Source organism: Papilio machaon, chromosome W, assembly GCF_912999745.1.
Source record: "Papilio machaon chromosome W, ilPapMach1.1, whole genome shotgun sequence".
NCBI lineage: Eukaryota > Metazoa > Arthropoda > Insecta > Lepidoptera > Papilionidae > Papilio > Papilio machaon.
This window is the reverse complement of record NC_060015.1, coordinates 4,050,266-4,075,061: the sequence shown is the minus strand read 5'-3', so window position 1 is coordinate 4,075,061 and position 24,796 is coordinate 4,050,266. Positions and strand designations below refer to the sequence as shown.

At 38.3% G+C, this 24,796-nt stretch overlaps 1 protein-coding gene and 1 long non-coding RNA gene across 2 annotated transcripts; both read right to left on the bottom strand.

The window, feature by feature from the left end:
• Positions 1–16,171: 16,171 nt before the first annotated feature.
• LOC123723298 lies at positions 16,172–17,859 on the bottom strand. The gene has a single exon (XM_045685879.1). The coding sequence runs from the start codon at positions 17,846–17,848 to the stop codon at positions 16,424–16,426; it is 1,425 nt and encodes a 474-aa protein (XP_045541835.1). The 5' UTR covers positions 17,849–17,859; the 3' UTR covers positions 16,172–16,423.
• A 365-nt stretch (positions 17,860–18,224) lies between these two features.
• On the bottom strand, positions 18,225–23,527 carry LOC123723280. Its single transcript, XR_006756709.1, has 3 exons — positions 22,911–23,527; positions 19,649–19,800; positions 18,225–18,348 (listed from the first exon to the last, which is right to left on the bottom strand). It is a non-coding gene; the product is annotated as an uncharacterized LOC123723280 (long non-coding RNA).
• Between the last annotated feature and the right edge of the window lie 1,269 nt (positions 23,528–24,796).

The following is a 24,796-nucleotide window of genomic DNA, read 5'->3' as shown; positions in this document are numbered from 1 at the left end:
GGTAGCTGACCTGCCGTTGCGACCTTAGCACCGACGTCTACTGAATTCCTGCGGCCGCCGCTTAGCTGCCTAGGGAGCACCCAGCTACGGTCGACGTGCACCTCCTGTCTTGCCGTTCCTTGGCCTGCCGCCGCTCATCTGTCGCTGGGCGACGCCACCGTAGTTCAGCCAAAGCAGGGGAGTAATAAACGCCGCGGAAGCAGAGACTGATAGCACGTTACCCCACGACCTTATAAATTTTATGTGCCTACCCCTGAGTGCTTGGTAATATTATATATATCTTTTGTTACCACCTGAGTTTCTTTTCTCACCTCATTAGGGCGTTATGGACCCAGGGCGCAAGGACACCCTTTTAAGCCTTGCGGGACGGTACAAAGGCAGAAAAACAACTACCACATGGCCACGAGGTCAATGATCCGGGGCAGCTGGAGCGTGACAAAGCACACCATTGGATAGCTGAGGACGAGGTGAACATAACGCCGTTTCAGGATCTGAAATCAGACAAAAGGATCAAAAGTAATTGAGTGAAGAAAAAAGTGAAAAATTTGTGACAACTTCAAAAATTCGTATCTCGAAAAGTAAATCTATAAGGTACTGTTTTTATTATATCATCAGTTTCGGCATTTAAAGACCTATAAATAGACACCTCACTCAGATTTTTACGACAAAGCACCACCGAGAAATAAGAACTTTAAGAAAAAGGGGGCTAGAAATTTACGTAAATAAATTCCGAAAATTACTTTTTTATACGAAGGAATTTTGACATAAATTATAAATAGGTGGAACAAAGCAGACGAAAAAATAAGATTGACAAGGTTTTTTACCCAAATTAATTTTATTAATATTTTAAATCGGACTTGGAAAAAATTAGAAACATACATAGGAAGGTCAGAAGTACGTGGCTTTTTGACCCCCATACAAGAGTGTCCGTGACCACCTATTTTCTGCACTCAATAGAGGACCTAAAGAGGAAGTGAATGATACCTCAAACACCAAAATTGGACCATAGGGGGCTGAGAAATAAGCTTCCGAAATTTGCAAATAAGGGGAAATAACAACAAACAAGTTGTTTAAACTTTTGTAAGAAAAACTTGTTTATATCAGACAACAATAGGGAGACCGACGCCAAACAGTAATTAACATCGAGAAATTTATGACTAAACAGATAAACTTTTTTATTTAGGACATCGTACTTTATTCGACAAAATCCTTTCGAGCGTATTGCGCGCTAAAGTTCCCAAAACCAAGTGACAGATAGCTGTAGTGAGGCGACGTAAGCGTTGATATTTGACATGTCTAGTGCTGCGCCGATACACCGGCACAGTGTTGATTTTTGTCTCTAACAGTTCGGCCATCCTGCATTTCCTTCGTCCTCGAAGGAGTATTGATCCTTGCTGCATCGTTTTACACGCTGTCCCAAGCGCCATGAAGAGCCAGAACACCTCCAAGAAAAAGGGACCTAAAAGCAAATCAGCCCCGTAGGCAGAAAATATAGCCCCGTAGGCAAAACATACGCCCGGAGGCTAAACATACGCCCGGAGGCAACATATACGCCCGGAGGCTAAACATACGCCCGGAGGCAACATATACGCCAGGAGGCTAAACATACGCCCGGAGGCAACATATACGCCCGGAGGCTAAACATACGCCCGGAGGCAACATATACGCCCGGAGGCTAAACTTACGCCCGGAGGCTAAACATACACATTGACTAGGTCAAACTCTACAAGAGATACAACGGTTATTTACTTAATTATTTATTTGAATAATCATAAAAAAAAAAACAAAGAAAACATTAATGGAAAGAAAAAGGCCCCTTAGGCAACATTCGACTAGGATTTCGTAGCTGTGAGATCACTTAATTCCAATTCGTCCTCTGACGAACTTTCATGCCTGGCACTCCAGAGTTTAATTTTGTCTCGTGCCACCACACCTTTATATGCTCGCCTGCCCCTGGCGGCTGAGCTAACTTCGTAACGATCATTTGGAAAAATGGCCGTCACCTTATAAGGCCCTGAATATCTTGGAACCAACTTCCCACTGGTGAGTCCGGGTCGCAAAATTTTGCGCTCGACCATAACCAATCTGCCAAGCTCTATAGGCTTAGTCGTTTGTCGACCCTTGTCAAAACGAGCCTTCATATTGGCGGAGTTCAGCTCAATCTTCTCAGCTGCGTCTCCTCTCAGCTTCTCCAAATCATGTGTATGCTTTCCACTAATCAAGTCACCAGCCAGACGTGGCCTCAAGCCACACAGTAGTTCAAGTGGTGATTTCCCGGTGCCTTGACTCACTGTGGAGTTTATGCCTAATTGAACATTAGGGAGATAAGTGTCCCATCCCTGGCGTTCTTCCCCCATTTGGGCGTTTAAGGAACTTAAAATGGTACGATTTAATCTTTCCACTTGGCCATTTGCTCGCGGAGATGCTACCGCATTCAAGACATGTTTTATCCCATTATTTTTACAGTATTCCGTAAACTCTCGGGAAGTGAATGGGCTTCCTCTATCACTTATGATCCTCATAGGATACCCAAAAACTTGACTAAACTTATTGAGTGCTGTAATCACACCCTTTGAATTTGCTCTTGCAACAGCCTCTAGCCACACAAATTTGGTAAACCCATCAATGATGGCGAAGATGTAGGTTTTTCCACCACTCTTACAAAAGGGGCCCAGGTGATCAACATGCAAGGTTTGGAATGGAGTAGGATCCCTTGGTATTGGATGCAGCAATCCTGGCTGTTTACCCGTGGGCTTCTTAGTGAACTGACATCCTATACAACTCGACACATATTTGTCTACGCTCTTCCGCATCCCAGGAAACCAATACTTAGCCTGTATGGCTTCCAAACATTTCGCTGTGCCTAAATGTCCATAGTTATCATGGTAAATCTTTAATATATGCCACCTTGCTCCCTTCGGTAGAACGGGTCTGCTTCCACCTTCCACAGTACGACAGAGCAAGCCATTGACAATTTTGTAGTCTTTAGCAAGACCATTCTTGTTGTTAGCCTTTAGCTCGATATCCAAGTTTTTAAGAAGCGTCTGGATATTCTCATCGCCATCTTGCAGAGCATTGATAAGGTCTTTTTCTTCAATATGATGCACCGGTATTGGGTTTCGACTAAGCGCGTCAACGTGTAACATCGAGCTCCCTGGTCTATGTTCCACGTCAAAATCATATTCTTGTAGGTCAAGCCACCACCGTGCAATACGAGGCGACAAATCCCTCTTTGACCAAGCGAGCCGCAACGCAGAGCAGTCTGTCACTACGCAGAATTTAAGGCCTGAGACGTACACTTTGAACTTCTGTATACTGAAAACCACCGCAAGTGCTTCCAGTTCAAAACTGTGGTATTTTGCTTCAGCTTCTGTCGTTTGTCTGCTTGCATATGCAACAGTCTTCCACTCGCCATTTTCCTGACGTTGTAAAAGTACACCTCCTAGACCGACTTTTGAGGCATCAGTGTGGATCTGTGTTTCACGAGAATGATCATAAATCGCAAGAACTGGATCAGATGTCAATATCCTGGTCAATGTCTCCATAGCATTTATTTGATCAGTTTCCCAGCACCATTTTACATTTTTCTTGGTCAGACAAGTGAGTGGTCTAGCTATTGTAGCAAAACCTTTAATAAACTTGCGAAAATATGAAGCGAGTCCCAAAAACTGCCTTACTTCGTGTACATTTGCCGGTGGTTTAAATTCAGCGACCGCTGCTAACTTGTGAGGTGAAGGTCTTATTTCGTTACCTGTAATCTCATGTCCCAAATACTCCACGGTCGAGGTGAGGAAGGAGCACTTGTTACGTTTTAATTTCACTCCAGCATTGTTTATCAGTTCTAATACCCGTCGTAAATTTTTGAGACAGTCATCCACATTTTGCCCCCAAATAATTACATCATCTATGTACACTTCCGCACATTTATGAATTACAGGGGCGAGAATATGGCTCATTGCCCTTTGAAAAACAGCTGGAGCGTTACAAAGTCCAAAACTCATCATCTTATACTGATAATGGCCATCGGGGGTGACAAAAGCCGTAAGTGGCCGCGACTGTGGTTCTATTTTGATTTGATGATAGCCATTTGCGAGGTCTAAGCAGCAAAAGACTGATTTGTTTATTAGTCTGTCTAGTAGATCTTGTATATACGGCAAAGGATATCTCTCTTTTTGGGTTATTTTATTAAGAGCCCTGTAGTCGACGCACAATCGACAACCACCGTCTTTTTTTTTACCAAAAGAATAGGGCTAGCGTAGGGCGACGTTGATTCTTCTATTATACCAGCTTCGAGTAACTCGGCCACAATTTGTTGTACCAGTTCCCTTTCATGGAAGGACATCCTGTACGGTTTATAATTTATAACTTTATTCTCTGTCAGCCTGATTGTCATCTCAATATCACAGTTACCCAACTCCATGCCTTTTCCAGAGAAACAATCATCAAATTCGTCAAGGAGAGAATTTAGTGAATCTTTTTGTGTCTCAGTTAAATTTTTTCCTATTTTAGGTTTGTCAGATTCCACTTCCAGCAGTTCCGCTCTAGCAACACAGTCAACACTCTTCAATGGAACTGCTGCTTTAGTTTTATTAATCAATTTTATCACTATTTTACCATCTTGACTTTCCACTTCTTCACTCAATACCTCCTTTTCATATCTAGGCTGTCTTTGTTCACTATATTTCACTCTCATAGTACCATTTGTTATTGGCTCTGTCCTTACTACAATTTTATTCAGTCCAGGTCTTAGTGTTGTGTCCTCGTTTGGATATAAGCATATTTTCTCTAAATTTTCACATAGCTCAACAATATCTGATGCCATATCCTTATTGTACACATTAAGCCGGGATGATGTTTTAATAACCACAATATGAGGAGACTCAGTGTATGCTTGGCCTACTAAAATGTCGAAGTCCTGAATCTCATCTGGTACTATGTAAAACTGAGTTTCTATTTCTACTCCATCAACTGACAAAATAGCAGTTGTAACTCCCAGCGGCTGAATCAAAGCATCTCCATATCCTTTGATGATATAATCACTGGGTATAGATTTCAGCTGAAGTTCAACATAAAACGACTGTCTCATTGTATTGCAAGAACTGCCAAAATCTATAAAAGCTTTAGCTGGAGACTTGTTCACCAAGACTGTTTTATAATATTTCTTATCGGAGACATCACAACTCACAGTTTGAACTTTCTTAGTGTGCTTATCTTGTCCAGTGTTTTTCTTTCTGCACTCATAAAAATCATGACCTTTAATATTACAGAAAGTACAGGATTTGTTAAGGTTTTTCTTTTTATAGCAGTTTTGTTCTGTATGACCTAAACGGTCACAAAAATTGCATTCCCCGTCATCATGCTGTTTCTGTTTGGTTTCGCTACATATCTTAGCCTTATGGCCAACTTGGCCACACTTAAAGCACTTAAGTGTTTTGTTTGAGTCATTCTGAACATTAACTCTTACTGAGTGTTTGGTTTCAACACCTAAAGATGAAGTTTTCATGTTTGCCAAGTATTTTAATAATGAATTAGTGTCATGACAACCAGCAGCTAATGCTCCCACTTCTAGTAATTTATCTCCAAGTGTGCCAATAATTGATTGAGCAATCACATCATCCGTCATGTTACATGACATGCCAATTCCCAGTTTGTCATAATAAAATTTGATTGGATCCTCATCTTTTAGCTTGATTCTATTAACAAGTTCCCTTATCTGAACTAATTTATTCTTTGTAACTGGAAAGGCATGAATTAATTTTGCTTTCCACTGGTCCCAGCTAATATCATATGATGCTTGGTTTTCATACCATCCTTTGGCATAGCCACTTAGCTTCGCCATGCAGTTGCATATTAATGTCCTTTCATCCCATCCATGCATATTTGCAACAGCTTCCAAATTCCTAAGCCAGAGTTCAATTGATATTGATGTTGTTTGTGGGTTAAATTCTGTGATAAAGTCGTTCCGACCCACATAACGCACTAATGGCTGTGTGTGAGATCCTCCACCATAATATTCATTGTTTTTTCTCAGGTCTTGTACCAACCCTTCCAGTGCCTCGATTCTACTGTCCCTTTGCATTAATTCTCTCTTATGTCTCTTATTTTTAGATTTATTCTTCACCTCACTTGAATCAGAAGAAGAGGAACTATGAGACCTATATCTTTTTTTATGCCGACCCATCTTCAACTTTAGAATAGATTGTAATATACTCAAAATATGTGTTTAATTTTAACACAAGTTATTGTCTCTTAAAATAAAATCAACACCAAAAGTATATTTAATACTGTCCACAAAACTTTTGTCTTATATCCAAATTATAACTTCAAATTTAAAATGTATGTTTTAGTCTTTAACACAACACCTTTGATTCTCGATTTAAAACTATAATCGTCAACCCAATCATTAAAATTAAAATAACATAAACGTAACAAAGCTTCAATTCTCACTTTTAGTTCGTTAGTAAAACACTCCCCTACTTTTTTTTTTTTTTTTGTTAATACAAGTTTCAAATATTTTAAGTCTTTTTGGTGATACCACAGCAAAATTACAGTAAACAATTTGATCTGAATAAGTATTATAAGCAAGGAACAATCTCACCAAAATGTCAATTTTCACCCACACCACCGTTCGAACTGTTTTTTTTTTTCTTATTCTATCAATTCTTAATGTTCTTACAACTTTTAAAGTCTTTCTCGTCTATAACTATACTTTTACACAGCAAAACCACTTTGTAAGCTTGAGTAATATCCACTTCTGAAACTTTTAGAGATTATTCGACAAAATCCTTTCGAGCGTATTGCGCGCTAAAGTTCCCAAAACCAAGTGACAGATAGCTGTAGTGAGGCGACGTAAGCGTTGATATTTGACATGTCTAGTGCTGCGCCGATACACCGGCACAGTTTTGATTTTTGTCTCTAACAGTACAAAATGACTTATTTGTTATAAACTGACTTGTTTGTTTTAAAACGACTTATTTGTTATAAACTGACTTGTTTGTTTTTAAAACGACTTATTTGCTATAAATTGACTTGTTTGTTTTAAAACGACTTATTTGTTATAAATCGACTTGTTTGTTTTAAAACGACTTATTTGTTATAAATCGACTTGTTTGTTTTAAAACGACTTATTTGCAAAAACAAAAATTTGTGTAATTTAAGTGTAAAAACTATTTGTAAATAATTATTTAAATAAAAATCAGTATTCAATGGCATGAACGTTAACTCGACCGCCCTATTGTCCTATTGTTTCGCCGCGCCCGTTTATTATTGTTCTATTGTTTGAGATTTGAGCAACAGTACTAAACAATTGTAAGATATTTATTTAGTTTTAGAATTAGTTTAAGTAAAATTGTAAAGTCTTGGGTATAACTACTTTTTAAACTATAAGTTAAGATAATTATAACTCCGGCTACATTCATCGTAAGTAATCGGTGTTTGGTATCATTGTAAAGGGCTCCTGGAGAGCTTTACATTGAGACTATCAAATAGACCTTAAGTAGCATCGGACTTGAGCTGTTCTTAGAAAACAAAAACTCTAAACCTTAGTAACATAAAAACAAGTACAAAGAGCTTGGCTAGCTATATCAGAAAAGTGAATGTAGAGGCAAGCTCTACAAATAGTAGAGTCATTGTAAGACACAAATAAAATTAATTTTATTGTAATTTTACTGTATACTGAAATTAGTTAGCCCTTGACAAGTAACCATACTTTATATACTCTATATATACAACTTTTACAAACCTTTTTTGGGTTACGTATTATTGATTGACAACTCTGCCTCTACATGTTTGGAATAAGAACCCCTACCAAACCCACTGCGAACATGTCAAGACCAGCCACAGCAACAAGTGTGAGACGTAGCATCGGTGAATGGGAGGCGGCCAGCACTGCGCAAAGACAAACGCAAGATGAAAAACCGACATCAGCATCTCCACAGGGTGAGAAACCGGATTCGGAAAAAATCACACAAATAGTGCTGGACACCCCACCCAAGGAGGGCAACCAAAGTCGTGTTGCCGAAGCAAGGGCCTGCCATAATAAAGCCCTTCTCCACTTGAACAACTCCAGAAACTTAAAAACTGAAATTAAAACGGTATTCAAAGAGTCACTAAAACGTCTCTACAATATAGTCAAAGAGCTTGACATGGAACTCAAAAAGGGCTCCACTCAATGTGAAACCCCAAACACACTACAAATCGACCAAAGCACAATAAACCAAATAGCCCCCCGCAAAATTGACGAAGAACTTCTAAGTAAATTAGAGGAGAATTCAAGGCTACTATTGGAAAATAATAAGAAAATCACGGAACTCAGCGAGAAACTGGCTACACAAACAGATACATACGCCAACATCACAAAAAATGGGAAGAAAAATACACAGGAAACACCAAAGAAAGTGACGCTACATTCCATAGTTGTCACTTCTAAAAACGAAATGGACACGGGGGAAGAGGTGCTAGAAAGGGTTCGGAAGACAGCAGACGCGAAGGAAGGTTGGGTGAGAGTGGAAAGGATTAGAAAGGCAAAAGATAGGAAAATTATAATGGGATTCCGATCTAAAGAGGAAAGGGAGAAGATGAAGGAGAGACTCAAAAACACAGCCAAGGATCTCAGCGTCGAGGAGGTCAAGAACAAAGACCCGATGCTGCTCCTCAGAGACGTCCTAAACATCAACACGGACGAAGACATACAGAAAGCACTGAGAAATCAAAATCGGGGTATTTTTGGCTCCCTCGATGAAGAGGAAAACAGGATTGAAATTAAATATAGAAGGAAAACTAGGAATCCACATACAAGCCATATCGTGGTAGCGGTGTCGCCACTGACTTGGCAAAAAGCGGTGGAGAAAGGATATGCCCACATTGACCTTCAGCGAATCAAAGTGGAGGATCAAACACCATTAATTCAGTGCACTCGGTGTCTGGGCTTCGGACATAGCAGGCGCTTCTGCACGGACACGACAGACCTGTGCAGTCACTGCGGAGGTCCACACCTGCGATCAGACTGCGCGGATATAATAGCAGGGATACCGCCCAAGTGTCAAAATTGCCATAGAGCAAAACTGACGGAAACCAACCATAATAGTTTTGACCGCAACTGTCCAATCCGAAAAAAGTGGGACACGATTGCGCGTTCAACTGTCGCCTACTGTTAAAGACGACCAGGGCACCCAAAACACCGTCAAAATCTCCCGGAATAACCTGAAAAAAGGGAAAACTAAGGCAAATTTACCGGCTGATGAGAACAGGACAAAAACAACAGTAAAAATAATAACAAATAGAATACAAATAAAAAGTGGGCACGGTAGCGGTAGTTTTGCCAAATATTTAAATATAGTTAAATATAAGGCAACAGTAAGCAGCAGAAATTACTGCCCACAGACAGAATTCAAAAGCGAGAAAATGGGAAATGGAGGCAGTATTGCAAACCAAAATAATGACTATATTTGTGGGGCAATAACAGCTGAAAATATAGAAAGGAGATTTTTGAGTACTGCAAAGCGACTAGGTGGTAAAAGTTGTAAATAAGAAATAAAAATATAAGGGTATTAATGATGCTTGCAATAATATTATTATACATATTATTTATAAGCATAGAAGTATAGAACAAGAAATAGCAGTAAGATAAGATAAAGTAGAATAAGACCTTTAATAATAAGTATACTTACCTGTTTAATAGAAATCCTGTAAAAAAGAGTAAAAATGTTGTTAGTAGTATAAGATAAAATAAAGTTAAAAATAAGTGCCTTACCTTTTAGGACATCCGGAGCGTTACACACACTGCACCTGTTAAATGAAACAAACATGATTAGTAAAATAAGATTATACAGACTGGGTATCCTATAGTGAAGTAGAAAAATAAGACTAAAAGATCCTGTAAATAAAGTTGTTAGCAAATTAAGTTAGAAACTAAGTATTTAACCTGTTGATGAATAAAGATCCCAGAAGCTGTGTTTTATTACCTGCAAACAGAATAAACAAATAAATAAGTAGACACATAGATAGAATAGATTAGATCGGGAACCCCACCCGAACAGGAATAAAAGTGGATGAATGTAAGAAAGAAATATAGTATGCAGAATAAAAGTGCGAGCAGAATAAAAGAGAGAACTGGAATGAATGAGAATAGTGAATATAGACTCTGACCATCATGTTAGAGGTAGAGGCAAGAAAAAAAAATGGTTAGAAGAGTTAGACTATGAACAAACAGAGAAAGTTCTGTACAATAATTAAACAAAGTAACATAAATACATAATTCAAACACAAACGCTCATTCACCTTAATACGAACATAACATACACCTAACACATACACACACATACATACACATACACACACATATACACACATCACACTTTAACTCATAATAGCAAACCTCGGTAGAAAAATATAAACATTGTTATCATAACTAATTAAAATCATAACCACTTTGTAAAATCTGATTGTACTATGTTTGATTTGAATTGTATATTTTGTGGTCTGTGGGGCGGGCGCCTGGTGATCCATCACACAGGGTATCACCCTAGTTTGGACACCAGTCCCTTACCCATAGGGAAAACAATAAAGTTATTTTATTTATTTATATTATTTTATTTTATTTCACTTATTTTATTAAGCTTACTGAATGATAATATAGAATAGAATAGAATAGAATAAGCGTTTATTGCCACACAAAAGAAACTTATGAACTAAAATTAAACAAAAAGATTAAAAACGTGGCAAAAGGTAGCCAGCTCAGCTGATACAGGGACGACATCGGCATTCCCTGAGCTGGTTTTCAGCAGGCCCCTTTGCTCTCACAACATATGCACTTAGGTGGTAGGGTAACTAAACTAAATAACAAAAAAAAAGAGAATTATAGTGCAATTTTTTTAAATTTTAAACAATGTTTGTGCGAAGTTAATAATAATTTTAACTTTCAATAACAATACCATTATATGGAGAGTAAAAAATTAATAAATAAATAAACAACAAAAAAGGTTAAGGTGTTTAAAGGATATAAATATAAATATAAATACATAACAAACTGTTTCTCTATAGGTTAAATGGAATAATATGATTGAAAGTGACAGTTTTCTTATCTATTTACGTCATTGATTGGTTTGTGACTCCAGTAGAATTTTTTTGTACTTCTTTGAAAAACCTGAATGCGATATTACGAGTATTTTATTTAGTGGTGGAGGAAGATCGTTCCAAACCTTCGAGGCTGAAAACTTAAAACCACCTCTAAAACCAGTAGTACTGTGCTTTGGAACTATCATTTTTTCTTGTATAGTGCACCTAGTAAGATGGACTGACGTGTCTTTTCTCCATTCTAGCTTCTCGTAGAGGTATTTCGGGCGATTGCAGATGACCACTTTATGGGTAATATTAGCCAGATGCAACAGTCGACGTCCGGACATTTTTAATATATTGTACTTGTTATAGTATGGAGTAATGTGTAATATTCAACCAAAGTTTTTTTTTTTTTTTTTTTTATATTGGAAAAGTTAGCGCTTGACCACGATCTCACCCGGTGAGGCGAAGATGTGGTCTAAAGATGGTACGCGCTAGCTTTGTAGATGCCTATTCACTCTACTCTTGAAGGCCCCCACATCGTACTTGGACGGGAAAACTGACGCCGGCAACTTATTCCAATCCTTAGTAGTACGTACAAGGAACGATGATTCAAACTTTTTCGTTCGAACGCGTGGCACGTCTACTACATAAGGATGGATTCCAGCCGTATGTCTGAACGTCCGATAGTAGAATGGTGATGGTGGAATTATATCGTGTAATTCCTGCGCACACTCCCCAAAATGCAGCCTGTAAAATACCGAGAGACTAGCCACTCTACGCCTGTGCTCAAGACTGATTAGATTTAGGTCTTGGTCACCGAACAACTTTTTGGCTCGCCTCTCCACCGAATCTAGTGCCGCGAGTTGGTACTTTGCTGCGCCTGCCCAGATATGACAGCAGTACTCCACACATGGCCGGATCTGTGCTTTATATAGGGTCAAAAGCTGTCCCGGTGTAAAGTACCGCCGTACCTTTGAAAGGACTCCAAGTTTCCTTGCAGCTACCTTCGCCTTAGACTCTATGAACTGTCCGAAGTTAAGATTCGACGAAATTTCGACGCCCAGTAACTGCAGACAGTTGGTGAATTCGAGGGACACATTCTGGAAAGTGGGAGCTAGGGTGAACTCGCTCTTTTTGGCGGTGAATACACACGCTTGTGTTTTGGCGGCGTTGAATCGCACAAGATTGGCCTGTCCCCAAGATGAGACTGCCTCGAGTGTGCGATTAGTACGCTCTACCATGGCCTCACGTTCAGACTGTACTTGATCTCGACTGGTCCGACCTACCGGTAGATATTTCTCTATAACTGCGCTGTCATCTGCATACCCAAAGATACCGGGAATGAGCAGGTCGTTAATATGCAGCAGAAAAAGAGTTGCAGAGAGAACGGAACCCTGAGGAACACCAGCATTAGTGGCCATAGTGTCAGACGAAGAACCGCCGACAACGACGCGGAGCGATCGCTCACTCAGGAAGTCCTTTATCCACTCTATCAGACCAGGGGATATACCGTAGGCTGGAAGCTTGCTAATAAGGCTGGCGTGCCAAACCCTGTCAAAAGCCTTTGAGATGTCGAGAGAGACAGCAATGGCCTCCCCGTTCTTTTCTAGGGCCTCGCCTATTAGGTGAGTGGCATACACTAGAAGGTCTCCTGTCGACCGATTTCGGCGAAATCCGTATTGTCGGTCGCTGAGGAGATCATTCTGTTCTAGGTACGCGATGAGGCGGGAGTTCAATACACGTTCTATAATCTTACAGAGTATAGAAGTGATTGAGTTGGGTCGATAATTTGCAGGGTCGGCACGACTGCCTTTTTCAGGCACGGGCTGCACATTAGCCAACTTCCAGGATTTAGGCACTTTTCCAGCTTTGAACGAGAGGCGATACAAACGTGTCAGAATTGGAGACAACTCGGCCGCGCACGTCTTAAGAACAATAGCTGGAATTCCATCCGGTCCACTGGCTTTGTTCACGTCTAGACTACGCAATACTTTTAAGACCCATTTCTGCCTAATGCGGATTTCCGACATAATCGTCTCGCAGCAGGGGATTGAGGGTGGTTGAGCATTGCCGGTGTCCAGCCGCGAATTATTGGCAAAGAGGGATGCAAATAGGTCCGCTTTCTCTTTTGCCGTGTGAGCTAGTGTACCATCGGGTTTTACCAGCGGTGGTAATGAGGGCCTACAGAAGTTCGCCTCTACCGCTTTAGCTAGGGACCAAAAAGCTCTACTACCGCAGGGTTGCCTGGAGAGCTTTGCGCCAATGCGATTTATGTGACTCAGGCGAGCCTTCTGCAAAATCCTTTTGTAAGACTTGGCGGCTTGGTTAAAGGCTCTCTTCCTATCAGATAAATCCGGTAATTTACGCTGTCGAGCCTCAGACCATGCAAGATACGCCGAATGTTTGCGCTTTTCAGCTGCCGCGCATTCGGCGTTAAACCATGGCCGAGCTTTGCCACCAATGGGGACGTCTTTATAGGGTATGAAATATTCCATAGCTTGACGCACCACATCAGTTATGACATCCGCGCATTCCGACGGATCTTCAGAAGAAAAGCAAACCTGCCGCCAAGGATAAGATGCAAAGAAATGACGCATCTCGTCCCAATCTGCTGCCTTGTATTGCCATATTCGCCGAACTCCGCGTATATCACGGTCTGGGGGAGAATAAGACCATACAGATTTCACCAGACAGTGGTCAGAGGTTCCTAAGGGTGAAGTTACCGCGACAACGTATCTGTCTGGATCGGTAGTCAGCAGAAGGTCAAGGCAATTAGCTGTGTGACCAACTATGTCAGGTAACCTAGTCGCTTCTTTTACGAGCTGGGTCAGGTTAAACGACGACGCAAAATTTCGCGCTTCTTTCCCAGCGTGGTCGGTTTTCTGGTATGGGAACAGCCAGTCTGGGAAGTCATCATTTTGTTGATTGTTTGAAATAAGATCGAACCAACATTGTTATCATAGGAGTGTTTATCAAATTGTTCTTTTAGATCTATTAATCTTAAATAATACTTTTACAATACTATTCTCATAGTATGTTGCTTAATAATCTTACAACTAATGTCAAGTTATATGTATGTCTTTATATGATCTATGAAAACTATCATTAAATCATAGGGAAGTGAATGATAAATATTACAATATCTCATTATTTTTTCTTTTTCTATTATAGGTCCAAACTTGCCAAAGATCTGTTTCTTTTAAGCGACTCGGAGTCTGACGCCAAACCTCCGCCACCAAGTTCTGATCAAAAAAAGTTGAAGAGGAAATCGTCTGACTAGATTACGGAGGAGCCGGTCAGGAAGATTGCGGGTGAAGAGAAGCGGGCTAAGAAGGTGGCTATTAGTCCTGTCTTATCAGCACCACGAGTTACGGCGCAAATGTTGTTCGGGGATGACAGCTCTGCGGAAGATGACTGCAATGAAGCATCCAGCTCTAAAAAGACGGGTAAAAATATACCTCTATTATTTAGCTAATTCACTAGAAGGGTGAAAAAAGGATATTCGCGACAAATTAATGAGATGATAAAGATGGGAAATATTTCGTCGAGATGAAGATCTATGAAGCCGACGAAATAAAAAAAATACCACCCGTCCATCGATGGCGGCATGCAATTACAACTATCAAAACCAGAATTGATGACGATGCGGAATCTTGGCTATACATTAAGAAATTTGTGCAATGTATCCAAAAAGATTTCATAAAAAGCCCCATAACACTTATAGGCGGGTATGATTATTAGGATAGGTTAGATCTTTGTATTTAATGAGTATTTTATTTGAGTATCTATATTTGTAAACAAAATAGCTTTTACACTTAGTCAAGTTTTGTGACTGAGTGTAAAAGCTATTTTGAAAGACTAAAGTTATGAATCTATTGTTCTTATTCTAGAGTAATCTAATACTACTGGAAACTCGACCCTTATGAATGTTATCAACATCCGTTTGTTGAGTCAGGAGATGATAACTACAAAGTAATACAATTGTTTTCAGAATATAGCGCTGACGCGGGCATTCATAGAGGTCTCAGCATACATAACTCCTCCCTCCTTAAGTTCAAAGTTCTCATTTTTGGATACAACAGGAGAACTTTGAGCAAAACAGTTATACAATTTTAAATGAAATTTATATGCTAAAATACACATTACAATTAAAACAATTAATACATAAAGAATAATGGTCCATATGCTAACACTTTTAATTTTCACAATTGAGTTTTCACTTTCACTATTTTCAGGATCACTTTTCGCTAGGGCGATTGATAATAGTTTCAGGTCTGTAAGTTCTATTCCTTTCAAGTTCATCGGCTTCAGGGGCGGTGCTTCTGCAGGTAAGTTTATCGTTGGTAGATTTATTAAGGGTAGTTTCAGGTATGTGGAGCTTTCAGTTTCTACAGGTTGTCTGGTTAAATTAATACCCTTTATTCTGGCTGAACAGTTATCATCTAATGTTATTATGTATGTACCGTATATCTTTTGTCTTGATACTTCATCAGTACATAACTTGGTAAGTAAAGTTGGCTCCTTAGTATATAAAATCCATGTATTCTGTTGTATGAGCTGCACCCTGACGGCTTCTAAATCGATTGGAACTGAAAGACATGATGACATGTTTTCAGCGTACATCATCAGGTCGGTTATACAAGCATCCTTTATAAGCTGGGTTGTGTCGTCCTCGGGGCAAAGGTAGAAGGACTCGTCGGCTTCCTGGCATGGATGAGCTAATAGACGTGTGTTCAACCCTTTCGCTATTAGGTATGGGAACTTAGGTAAAATGACAAAGGTATGGTTATGGGATATAACAGGTAAGGGATAGAGTCTATAATAATTATAAATGTCCTTAGTGACAAGTGGTATTTCCAAAAGATAAATAATCTCATTTTCTTTTATATAAGTTTTTACTAATATTGTTTGTTCGATCTTAATTAAGTTTTCTAATGTAGGGGTGTATATAAGGTTTTCTAATTTATTTATATTTTTAAGTAGAGATAATAATCTTTCAGATTCCATTACTGAATAGTGTAAAATTCCTAATCTGCTAAAAGCTAAGCTAGTCTCTATCTCATTTAATTTTATAAGAATTACCTGAAAATTATGAATTAATAAATTGTATGTGTAAAAGTTAGTGAGTTTAAACTACGGAATAAAACAAATTTTTGCCAGAGAGGGAAGAGACGTGTAATGCGAGTTGATCGATAACAGCGAACAGAATGACACAGTTAAAAATTAATTTGGATTAACAAAATTCTTAATTCTAGACGGTAATCCTAAAATTACGCCGTTGCTCGTCGTAAAATGGTAGGCGTTGTGAAACGGCGAATTGGCGCGAACATGCCCCCGGGCGTTGAAGGCTCGTCCTTCAACAAAACTAGATGTCGTCTTGAGGCAGCGGGCAGATCTTGCCAAAAGCGCGGCGTACGACTCCTGTCGCAGTCCGCACGTCAGCCACACGGGATACTCCGTCCGCTCCGGGATGGACTGCCACGACTCGACCCAGCCGCCATTTCAGCGGCGGTAGATTGTCCTCCTTCAGGATGACGAGGACGCCTTCCTGTAAAGGGTTGAGATCAGAGCGCCATTTCGTCCTCAACTGTAGTTCCGATATATACTCCTTGCTCCATCTGCGCCAAAAGTGTTGGCGGAGTTGCTCCAAATGTTGGTATCGGCTCAGTGTTCCTGTGACGTGTTGCTCGTAGCAGTCAGTCGGCAGCGCGGTGAGAGGGCGGCCGATGAGGAAGTGTCCCGGCGTCAATGGAAGCAGGTCGCTAGGATCTGCTGAGAGCGGCGTTAACGGACGTGAGTTGAGAACTGCCTCAATTTGAACCAGCACAGTGTTTAATTCCTCGTATGTGAGGTTACAATTACCAAGAATTCGTTTGAGATGGAACTTAACAGATTTAACGCCTGCCTCCCATAGACCACCGAAATGAGGGGCGTGAGGAGGTAGGAAATGAAAATCAATACCTTCAGGAGCTAGGTCACCAGGCAGCGAATTGTTACAATTTTTAATAAAACGACCGATTTCGTTACTCGCACCTACGAATGAGGTCCCGTTATCGGAATAAATGTGTTTAGGTTTGCCGCGACGTGACATAAATCGACGAAGAGCCGACAGAAAATTATTACTTGTCAAATCACCTACTAACTCAATGTGCATGGCCTTAGTAGCGAAACACACGAAAACAATAATATAAACTTTGACAAGTTTACAGCCGCGTCCCTGTCTACTGGCTGACGTGATAGGTCCGGCGTAGTCGATGCCAACGGTCTCGAAGGGATAGCCACTCGCGGTCACACGTCGCTGCGGCAGGTTACCCATGATAGGATTCACTACTTTTCCCTTAAATCGACAACATAAATGACAATTACGATAAGTTCGTTTAGCTAAATTTAGACCACCGATTGCCCAGTAAGTTTCTCTAATAGAAGTCAATAATAAACGAGGGCCAGCATGTAGAAGTTTTACATGCATATATTTAAAAAGTATTTTTGTTAAATGATGAGTGGACTGTAATAAAATAGGATGTTTCTTTTCATAAGAAAACAATGAATTATCTAAGCGACCGCCGACACGCATTACTTTGTTATTGTCTAAAAACGGATTAAATTTTAATAGTTGATTCTTTGCGGGCAAGCGCTTATTCTGCAATAAAATATTGTATTCATTGAATGACTCGATTTGTGATAATTTTATTAAAACAATTAAAGAATTTTCAAGCTCTTCATTGGTTAGAAATTGTGTTGGTGGACGCTGTTTTTTACAAATATTAATGAATCTTAATACATACGCCATGGTGCGCTGTAATCTTACAAAATTAGAAAAACGTTCGAAATTGATTAAAGGTCTATTAGAGTAATTATTAATAAAAGTAATTTCAGTACGCGTTTCAGGTAAATACTCATTTGCCGTTACATTTTTCGGCCAAGAAGAAATATCATTCATCAGAAACTGAGGGCCTGACCACCACATGTCGAGATCGCGTATCTTATCAATAGTGACACCTCGTGAGACATAATCTGCCGGGTTCAATTCAGTGGGAACATGACGCCAAATGTGCGAACCGGTTTTATCTACTATTTCGGCTGCGCGGTTACGCACAAACGGTTGTAATTTACTCGGCAACATTTTTAACCAGCCTAAAACGATAGTGGAGTCTGTCCAAAAAGTAACTGATCTTACTTGGACTCGTAGAGAACGTAACACCTTTTCGTATAGGCGCACTCCGACGAGCGCAGCGCACAGCTCGAGTCTCGGGATCGTGGTGGGCTTTATAGGCGCCACTCGACTTTTTGCTGAAAGCAACCGCACCAAAACAACATTATCACTTGAATTACGAACGTATAAACATGCGCCGTAGGCAGATTGCGATGCGTCACAAAAAATATGTAAATAAATTGAATCGTAACTATTACAAAGTATAAGGCGAGGAACACACAAAGGCAAGCTGTCTGCAATTATTTGCCACGATTTAATAATTTCTATAGGCAGTGGATCGTCCCACGAAAGTTTAAGAAGCCATAATTTTTGCATTAATATTTTCATGGAAATAATGCAGGGCGCTAAGAGACCTAGCGGGTCGAATATTTGTGAAATGACTGAAAGAAGTCCTCGCTTAGTTAAGTTATTTAATCTAATATTATTTGTAGAAAAATGCAAATCATCTGATTCGATAAGCCAACTGAACCCTAATGTTTTACAAGGCTCCGTGGACCCAATGTTTAAATTTAATGAGGGGTCATCGGACTTTAAAACAACTTGAGGTTCATTCGATTGCCCTTTGAATTTTCTCTCTAGAGAAAGTAAACAATGCCTGGCGCGCTGTAGCGAGCCGCCTAATACATCAGGTGACTGCGTCAGTGGCAACCTGACACAGAACCGACCGTCTGCCTGACGAGATGTTTTTTTGATAAAATGTTCTTCGCACATTTTCTCTTCTTCGGAGAAAGATGAAGACTGAGGGCTGACCTCCTCGAGGCGCCAAAACCGCGTTAACAGGGTTTGAATGTCATCACTGGAATCATTGCACGAAGAAACATCATTATTTGATTTTACCGACACAAAATTAGACTTAAAGTCAGAAGTCGAGCGCGCTTGGCCACTATTATACAAAGGGCCTGAAACTAGCCACCCTAGACTAGATTCAAATAGCACGGGTTTCCCGGCTCCTAAACTAATTTTACGTAGCCCTAATAAATCCCAGAAAACATCCGCACCAATAATTAAATCCACCGAAGATGGAGTGTGGAAGTTGGGATCCGCTAAACAGAGGTTGCTAGGTAAATTTAAGTCTTTTAAAATTATTTGCTGACTGGGCACATCGTCAGTTATATTCGGCAAAACAAAACAGAAAATCTTAGTCGAAAAGTTTTCATTTAACGACTTAATGGGCAAACAACACATTTCGCCTATATGCGATTTTGAATTATTTATACCCAGAAGTGACTCGTTTACCTTAATTGTAGGTAAATTTAACGATTGTTTCAATCGTTCACTAATAAGGCATGAAGTGCTGCCGCTGTCGAGCACAGCGCGGGCGAGACGCTCGCCGCCGCGGTCGTCGATAATTTTTATAAGGGAAGTGGCTAAGAGTACCTGCGTTCTGTTGGGCAAGTAGGTTGAAAGTTGAGCAGACAACGTGACATTACCAGAGGGCTCGTCACTGCCTTGTGTCGGGTTTGCGGGAGAAAGTGCGGAGCGGTCCTCAGTGTTAGAACATACATTAGTTGTTGGCTTATACTTCAGATCTGGAATGTGAATTAGAACATTATGTCGCTTTTTACATATTTTACAACCCGTAGTTCTGCAACTATTTGCATAGTGACCTGACCGCAAACAATTGAAACAAACCTTTAATTTGGGTAAAAGTTCCAAACGCTGTTCGTAAGTAAGTTCTAAAAACTTGGGACAATTGCTTAATTTATGTTCGCATTTGCAATTAGGACATAACTGTAACGAAGGCTTCTCATTATTTTGAATTTTTGAACATTGTGCAATCGACACCATACTTTTAATACTGCTTGTCCTCTTTTGTGCAGGTTGAGAACAACGAGATAGTTCTAAAGTTTCTAAAAGGTCTGCACGATTTCGAAGAAATGTTAAAAATAATTGAAATGAAATGGCAGTGTTACAGTCCAACCTACCTTTATATTCCTCCCACTCACGATACGTTATTGAATCTAATTTATGACTAATTATGTATATTAATAACGTATCCCAGTAACTTACAGGTTCTCCTAACGATTCTAAAGCCCTAATATTTTTATTTATCGTATCAATTGTACGTTTTAAAATATAATTCGACTCTTTAGTAATTGTCTCGATGTTAAATATTGCAGCAACATGATTCTGTATCAATAGCCTTTTGTTATCAAACCGGTCGCATAATAAATTCCAAGCAATTAAGTAATTACCGGCTGAAAATTCAATAGATTGAATAACCACAGCGGCTGTCCCTTCGAGCGACGCGCGAAGATAATGAAACTTATTTATATTATCTATACTATCGTTCGAGTGTATTAAGCTACAAAAAAAATAGCCGACTTCAAAACAAAAAAAACTATCTCAAACAAAATGCGCTCAAAAGTAACTTAAAAAAAACAATTTCAAACAAAATGCACTCAAAAGTAACGTAAAAAAACAATTTCAAACAAAATTCACTCAAAAGTAACATAAAAAAACAATTTCAAACAAAATGCATTCAAAAGTATGTACCATAAAAAACAATCTCAAACAAAATACACTAAAAAGAAACAAAATAATGTCATGAAAACTTCTTTCTTTCTTTCTTCTCTCTTTCAAAAACCCTCTAAACACTAAAGAAAGTTCTCTTCTTTCTTGTAACATGTCTATATTGTATAATTATTGTTATTTCGCAGTCGGTGTCGGCCGAAGTAAATAGGTGACATTTTATATTTGAGATGTATTAGACATACTTACGTTTATGTCCCTACTTAGGCCGAAACCGACTCCAAAATAACAATAATTATACAATATAGACATGTTACAAGAAAGAAGAGAACTTTCTTTAGTGTTTAGAGGGTTTTTGAAAGAGAGAAGAAAGAAAGAAAGAAGTTTTCATGACATTATTTTGTTTCTTTTTAGTGTATTTTGTTTGAGATTGTTTTTTATGGTACTTTTGAATGCATTTTGTTTGAAATTGTTTTTTTATGTTACTTTTGAGTGAATTTTGTTTGAAATTGTTTTTTTACGTTACTTTTGAGTGCATTTTGTTTGAAATTGTTTTTTTTAAGTTACTTTTGAGCGCATTTTGTTTGAGATAGTTTTTTTTGTTTTGAAGTCGGCTATTTTTTTTTCTTAAAATGTTTGTTTTATTTCTCAATTTTTAGTGAATTTGAAGTTTAACTACAAATTTCCTTAATACGTATAAGGACATAAATAAGACAAATAAAGAAAAGGACTTTCCTATTTAACATGTGTGTACTTCAATTCAAAAACTAATTTAGAATACACCAGATAACCACTTATCCTTTAAACAATGAAATAATTATCAAAATCGGTATACAAATTGAAAATTAACGAACTAATACATCGTAGCGTGCCTTTAATTTTGTCCAGCCGCGCGCCGCAGTAGCATTTTTCGAATGCGCGTAGTTTTTAATAATTTAATATCTTCCAAACTATTGATCAGAATTACATAGTTTAAAGGCTAATGTAATCTGCATTTAATACTCTAGCCATCAAACATATTTATTTTGATAAGGATTCATATCGAATATAATATAATAGCGCCGTAAGCTTACGACGCTGTTTTTCGTGTGCAATTTAATCGAAGTTTGTTCATAATAACATGGTTTTTGTGAGACATCCATAGATGATAGATATATGCCACCTGAGACTTTTATTTAGCAAATTTAAGGATCTATAATTACTCGATACATCATTTTAATGTAGGTCATATAGTTTGACCTACGTAAGCCCAGAAAGCAAATTTGTGCTATTCATTGTAACGCGATGTAGCATTTTTCGTTTCCGCGTAATTTTATTCTTACGATATCTCCTAAACTATTAGACAGAATGATACAGTTTCAATTGCAAATATAATCTACATTTAATTCTCTTGATAATGAACATATTTATTTACATAAGGGTTAATACTGAACTTGAATAATAGCGTCGGAAATAGGGCATGAATTTAATTAATGTTTCTAAAGAAAAAAATGGTTATTGTGAGAAAACTATAAAAGATAGATATATGCTATCGCGGACTTTTATTTAGCACATTTAAAGAGCTACAATTCGCCATACATCATTTTTATGTAGGTCCTATAGTTTAGCCTACGTAAGCGCTGAAAGCAAAAATGTCCCTAATTTCCGCAACAAATTTTGAAGCTATATTCAAAATCTACTAGTCTTCTAGTTATTTAAAAAAAAAAACAAAAAAATGGGACCCACCTGCAAGCACTTCCTTTCGATTAAAATAATTTTTATCAAAATCGGACCACCAGGGGCCGAGTTTCGCGGTAACACACATAAAAAAAAAAAAAAAAAAAAAAAAATACAGTCGAATTGATAACCTCCTTCTTTTTGAAGTCGGCTAAAAAGTGTCTCTAAACTCGAGCCAATTATCATATGAACCACTAAACTTAGGTAGCTGTATAGTTGGCAATTTAACGATATTATTGTTGCACTGTGAACTACTGCAACTTAGTGCGCTATTGTTTTGCTCACTATTGTCATGACGCACAATTAAATCTTGCGCCTTTGCAACAATTTTAAAATAAATTGACTCGAAATCGGTACGTTCGCTAATTTGACTGTCAATATCGTCGGCTAAACACTCTAAACGTAGTTGGACCTCATCGTAGTTTGTATATAAAATATCAATTTTACTTACGCGGGTCTTCAATTCGCTAACCTGGGACGAAGTTAAAGGCTCCTTTAAATCGCTGATGTAATTACTAAATACAGTTAGGCGACCTTTATAACTCGCTCGCTTTTTAATTAATTCCCTCTCCTCGGTCATTGTATATGGAAAAAGGCAAAAATCTGAAAATTTACAAAAATAATCTTAAAGTAAACTAAACAACACTACACAAATAATCAAAATACTAATAAACTTCCATTAAACACTGTGCGGTGCTGAGTATGTTTGTCCGTTTCTTTGTTCTCAAGATGTCCTTCACACGACCTCCGGACGAACTAATGTCTTCTTCAAGATCTTCGTTAAATCCGTAGAAATCGACGAAATTATTAACTCCACTGGTTATTAATAATATATAATTTGGCTCGAAGCTGACCATGTAAAAGTTAGTGAGTTTAAACTACGGAATAAAACAAATTTTTGCCAGAGAGGGAAGAGACGTGTAATGCGAGTTGATCGATAACAGCGAACAGAATGACACAGTTAAAAATTAATTTGGATTAACAAAATTCTTAATTCTAGACGGTAATCCTAAAATTACGCCGTTGCTCGTCGTAAAATGGTAGGCGTTGTGAAACGGCGAATTGGCGCGAACAGTATGTATTAACTATTCTTATTTCTATATGATTTAAACGTTCCCTTTGAAATAAGATGCTTATATTTGTAGATAATGATCTTATAGCGTTATTTATTTGAAATAAATTGTCATTTAATTTAAATATAGTGTTAGCTACAGTTTGTACCATTTCTGTGATCAGCGTTATTTTACGATTATTAACATTCTGATTATTTTTAAATTGTGTAATTATTTTATCATATCTTATGGCATCGTCATTATCAAGATTTCCTGTAATAATCTTTATAAGTGAACCTAATGGATTCAGTAAACCTCGTTTAATTCTAGAAGAAGGAGTAACTTGTTGAAGCTTATTAATAGTTAAGTTTTTAATATAATCTAATTGTAATTTTAAATCTATAAAAGTATATGAAAAATTCTTATCTAAGTTAAAAACTAATGTATTTAATTCTACGGTTTTTAAGACATTTATTTTCACGTCTTCCGTCGTAGGTTGGAAATTAAGTGTCTTAGCGATTATCCAATGCTTATTACTAACTACTGCGGTTCCTTGCCTTACAGGTAATATTCCAGGATTTTTATTTAATTCCTGAAGTTGAAGGGCGTGGAGACGCGTCACCGTGGTCATCGCCAGGACGAGCAGGAGGTGCCTGTGAAGGGCGTTTCACATTCTTTAGTGGTACTTTACTGTGACGTCCTTTTATAGTAACCGGAATAGTGTTTCTATGTATTTCATCCGTTACTTGTGCTATATTAAAACGCGGTTTATCTATACTAATTCTATTATTTGTTCCTTTTGTATAAATGATATCTCCGGGCTCTATATTAAATTTAATTTCTCCTCCTCGTTTTTCAATAATTTTCTCTTTATTTTGTATAGCTTTTTCAGTTAAATGTTTATATAAGTATTTGGTGCGCCTAACGTGTTCTTTAATTAATTCTTGGAAGTATTGTTTTTCGAAATTAACGTCAAATGGATGTCTTGAGTCTGTATGTCCTAACAAGACTTCAAATGGTGTTAAACCTGTTGTAGAATGTATGGTGTGGTTATATGCCATGATTACGTATGTCATTATAAAAGATGATTCTATATATTTATGATCATGTTTTCCTATTCTGTATATTTCTAATAAAGTGGAATGGAACCTTTCTATGAGTCCCATTGAATTATGGTTGTTAGGGGTACCAATATGTAATTCTACTTTATAAAATGTTAATAGTTCTTTAAGTAAAGCATTATTGAATTCCGTTCCGGGGTCACAACTAAGTTTCTGCGGAACGC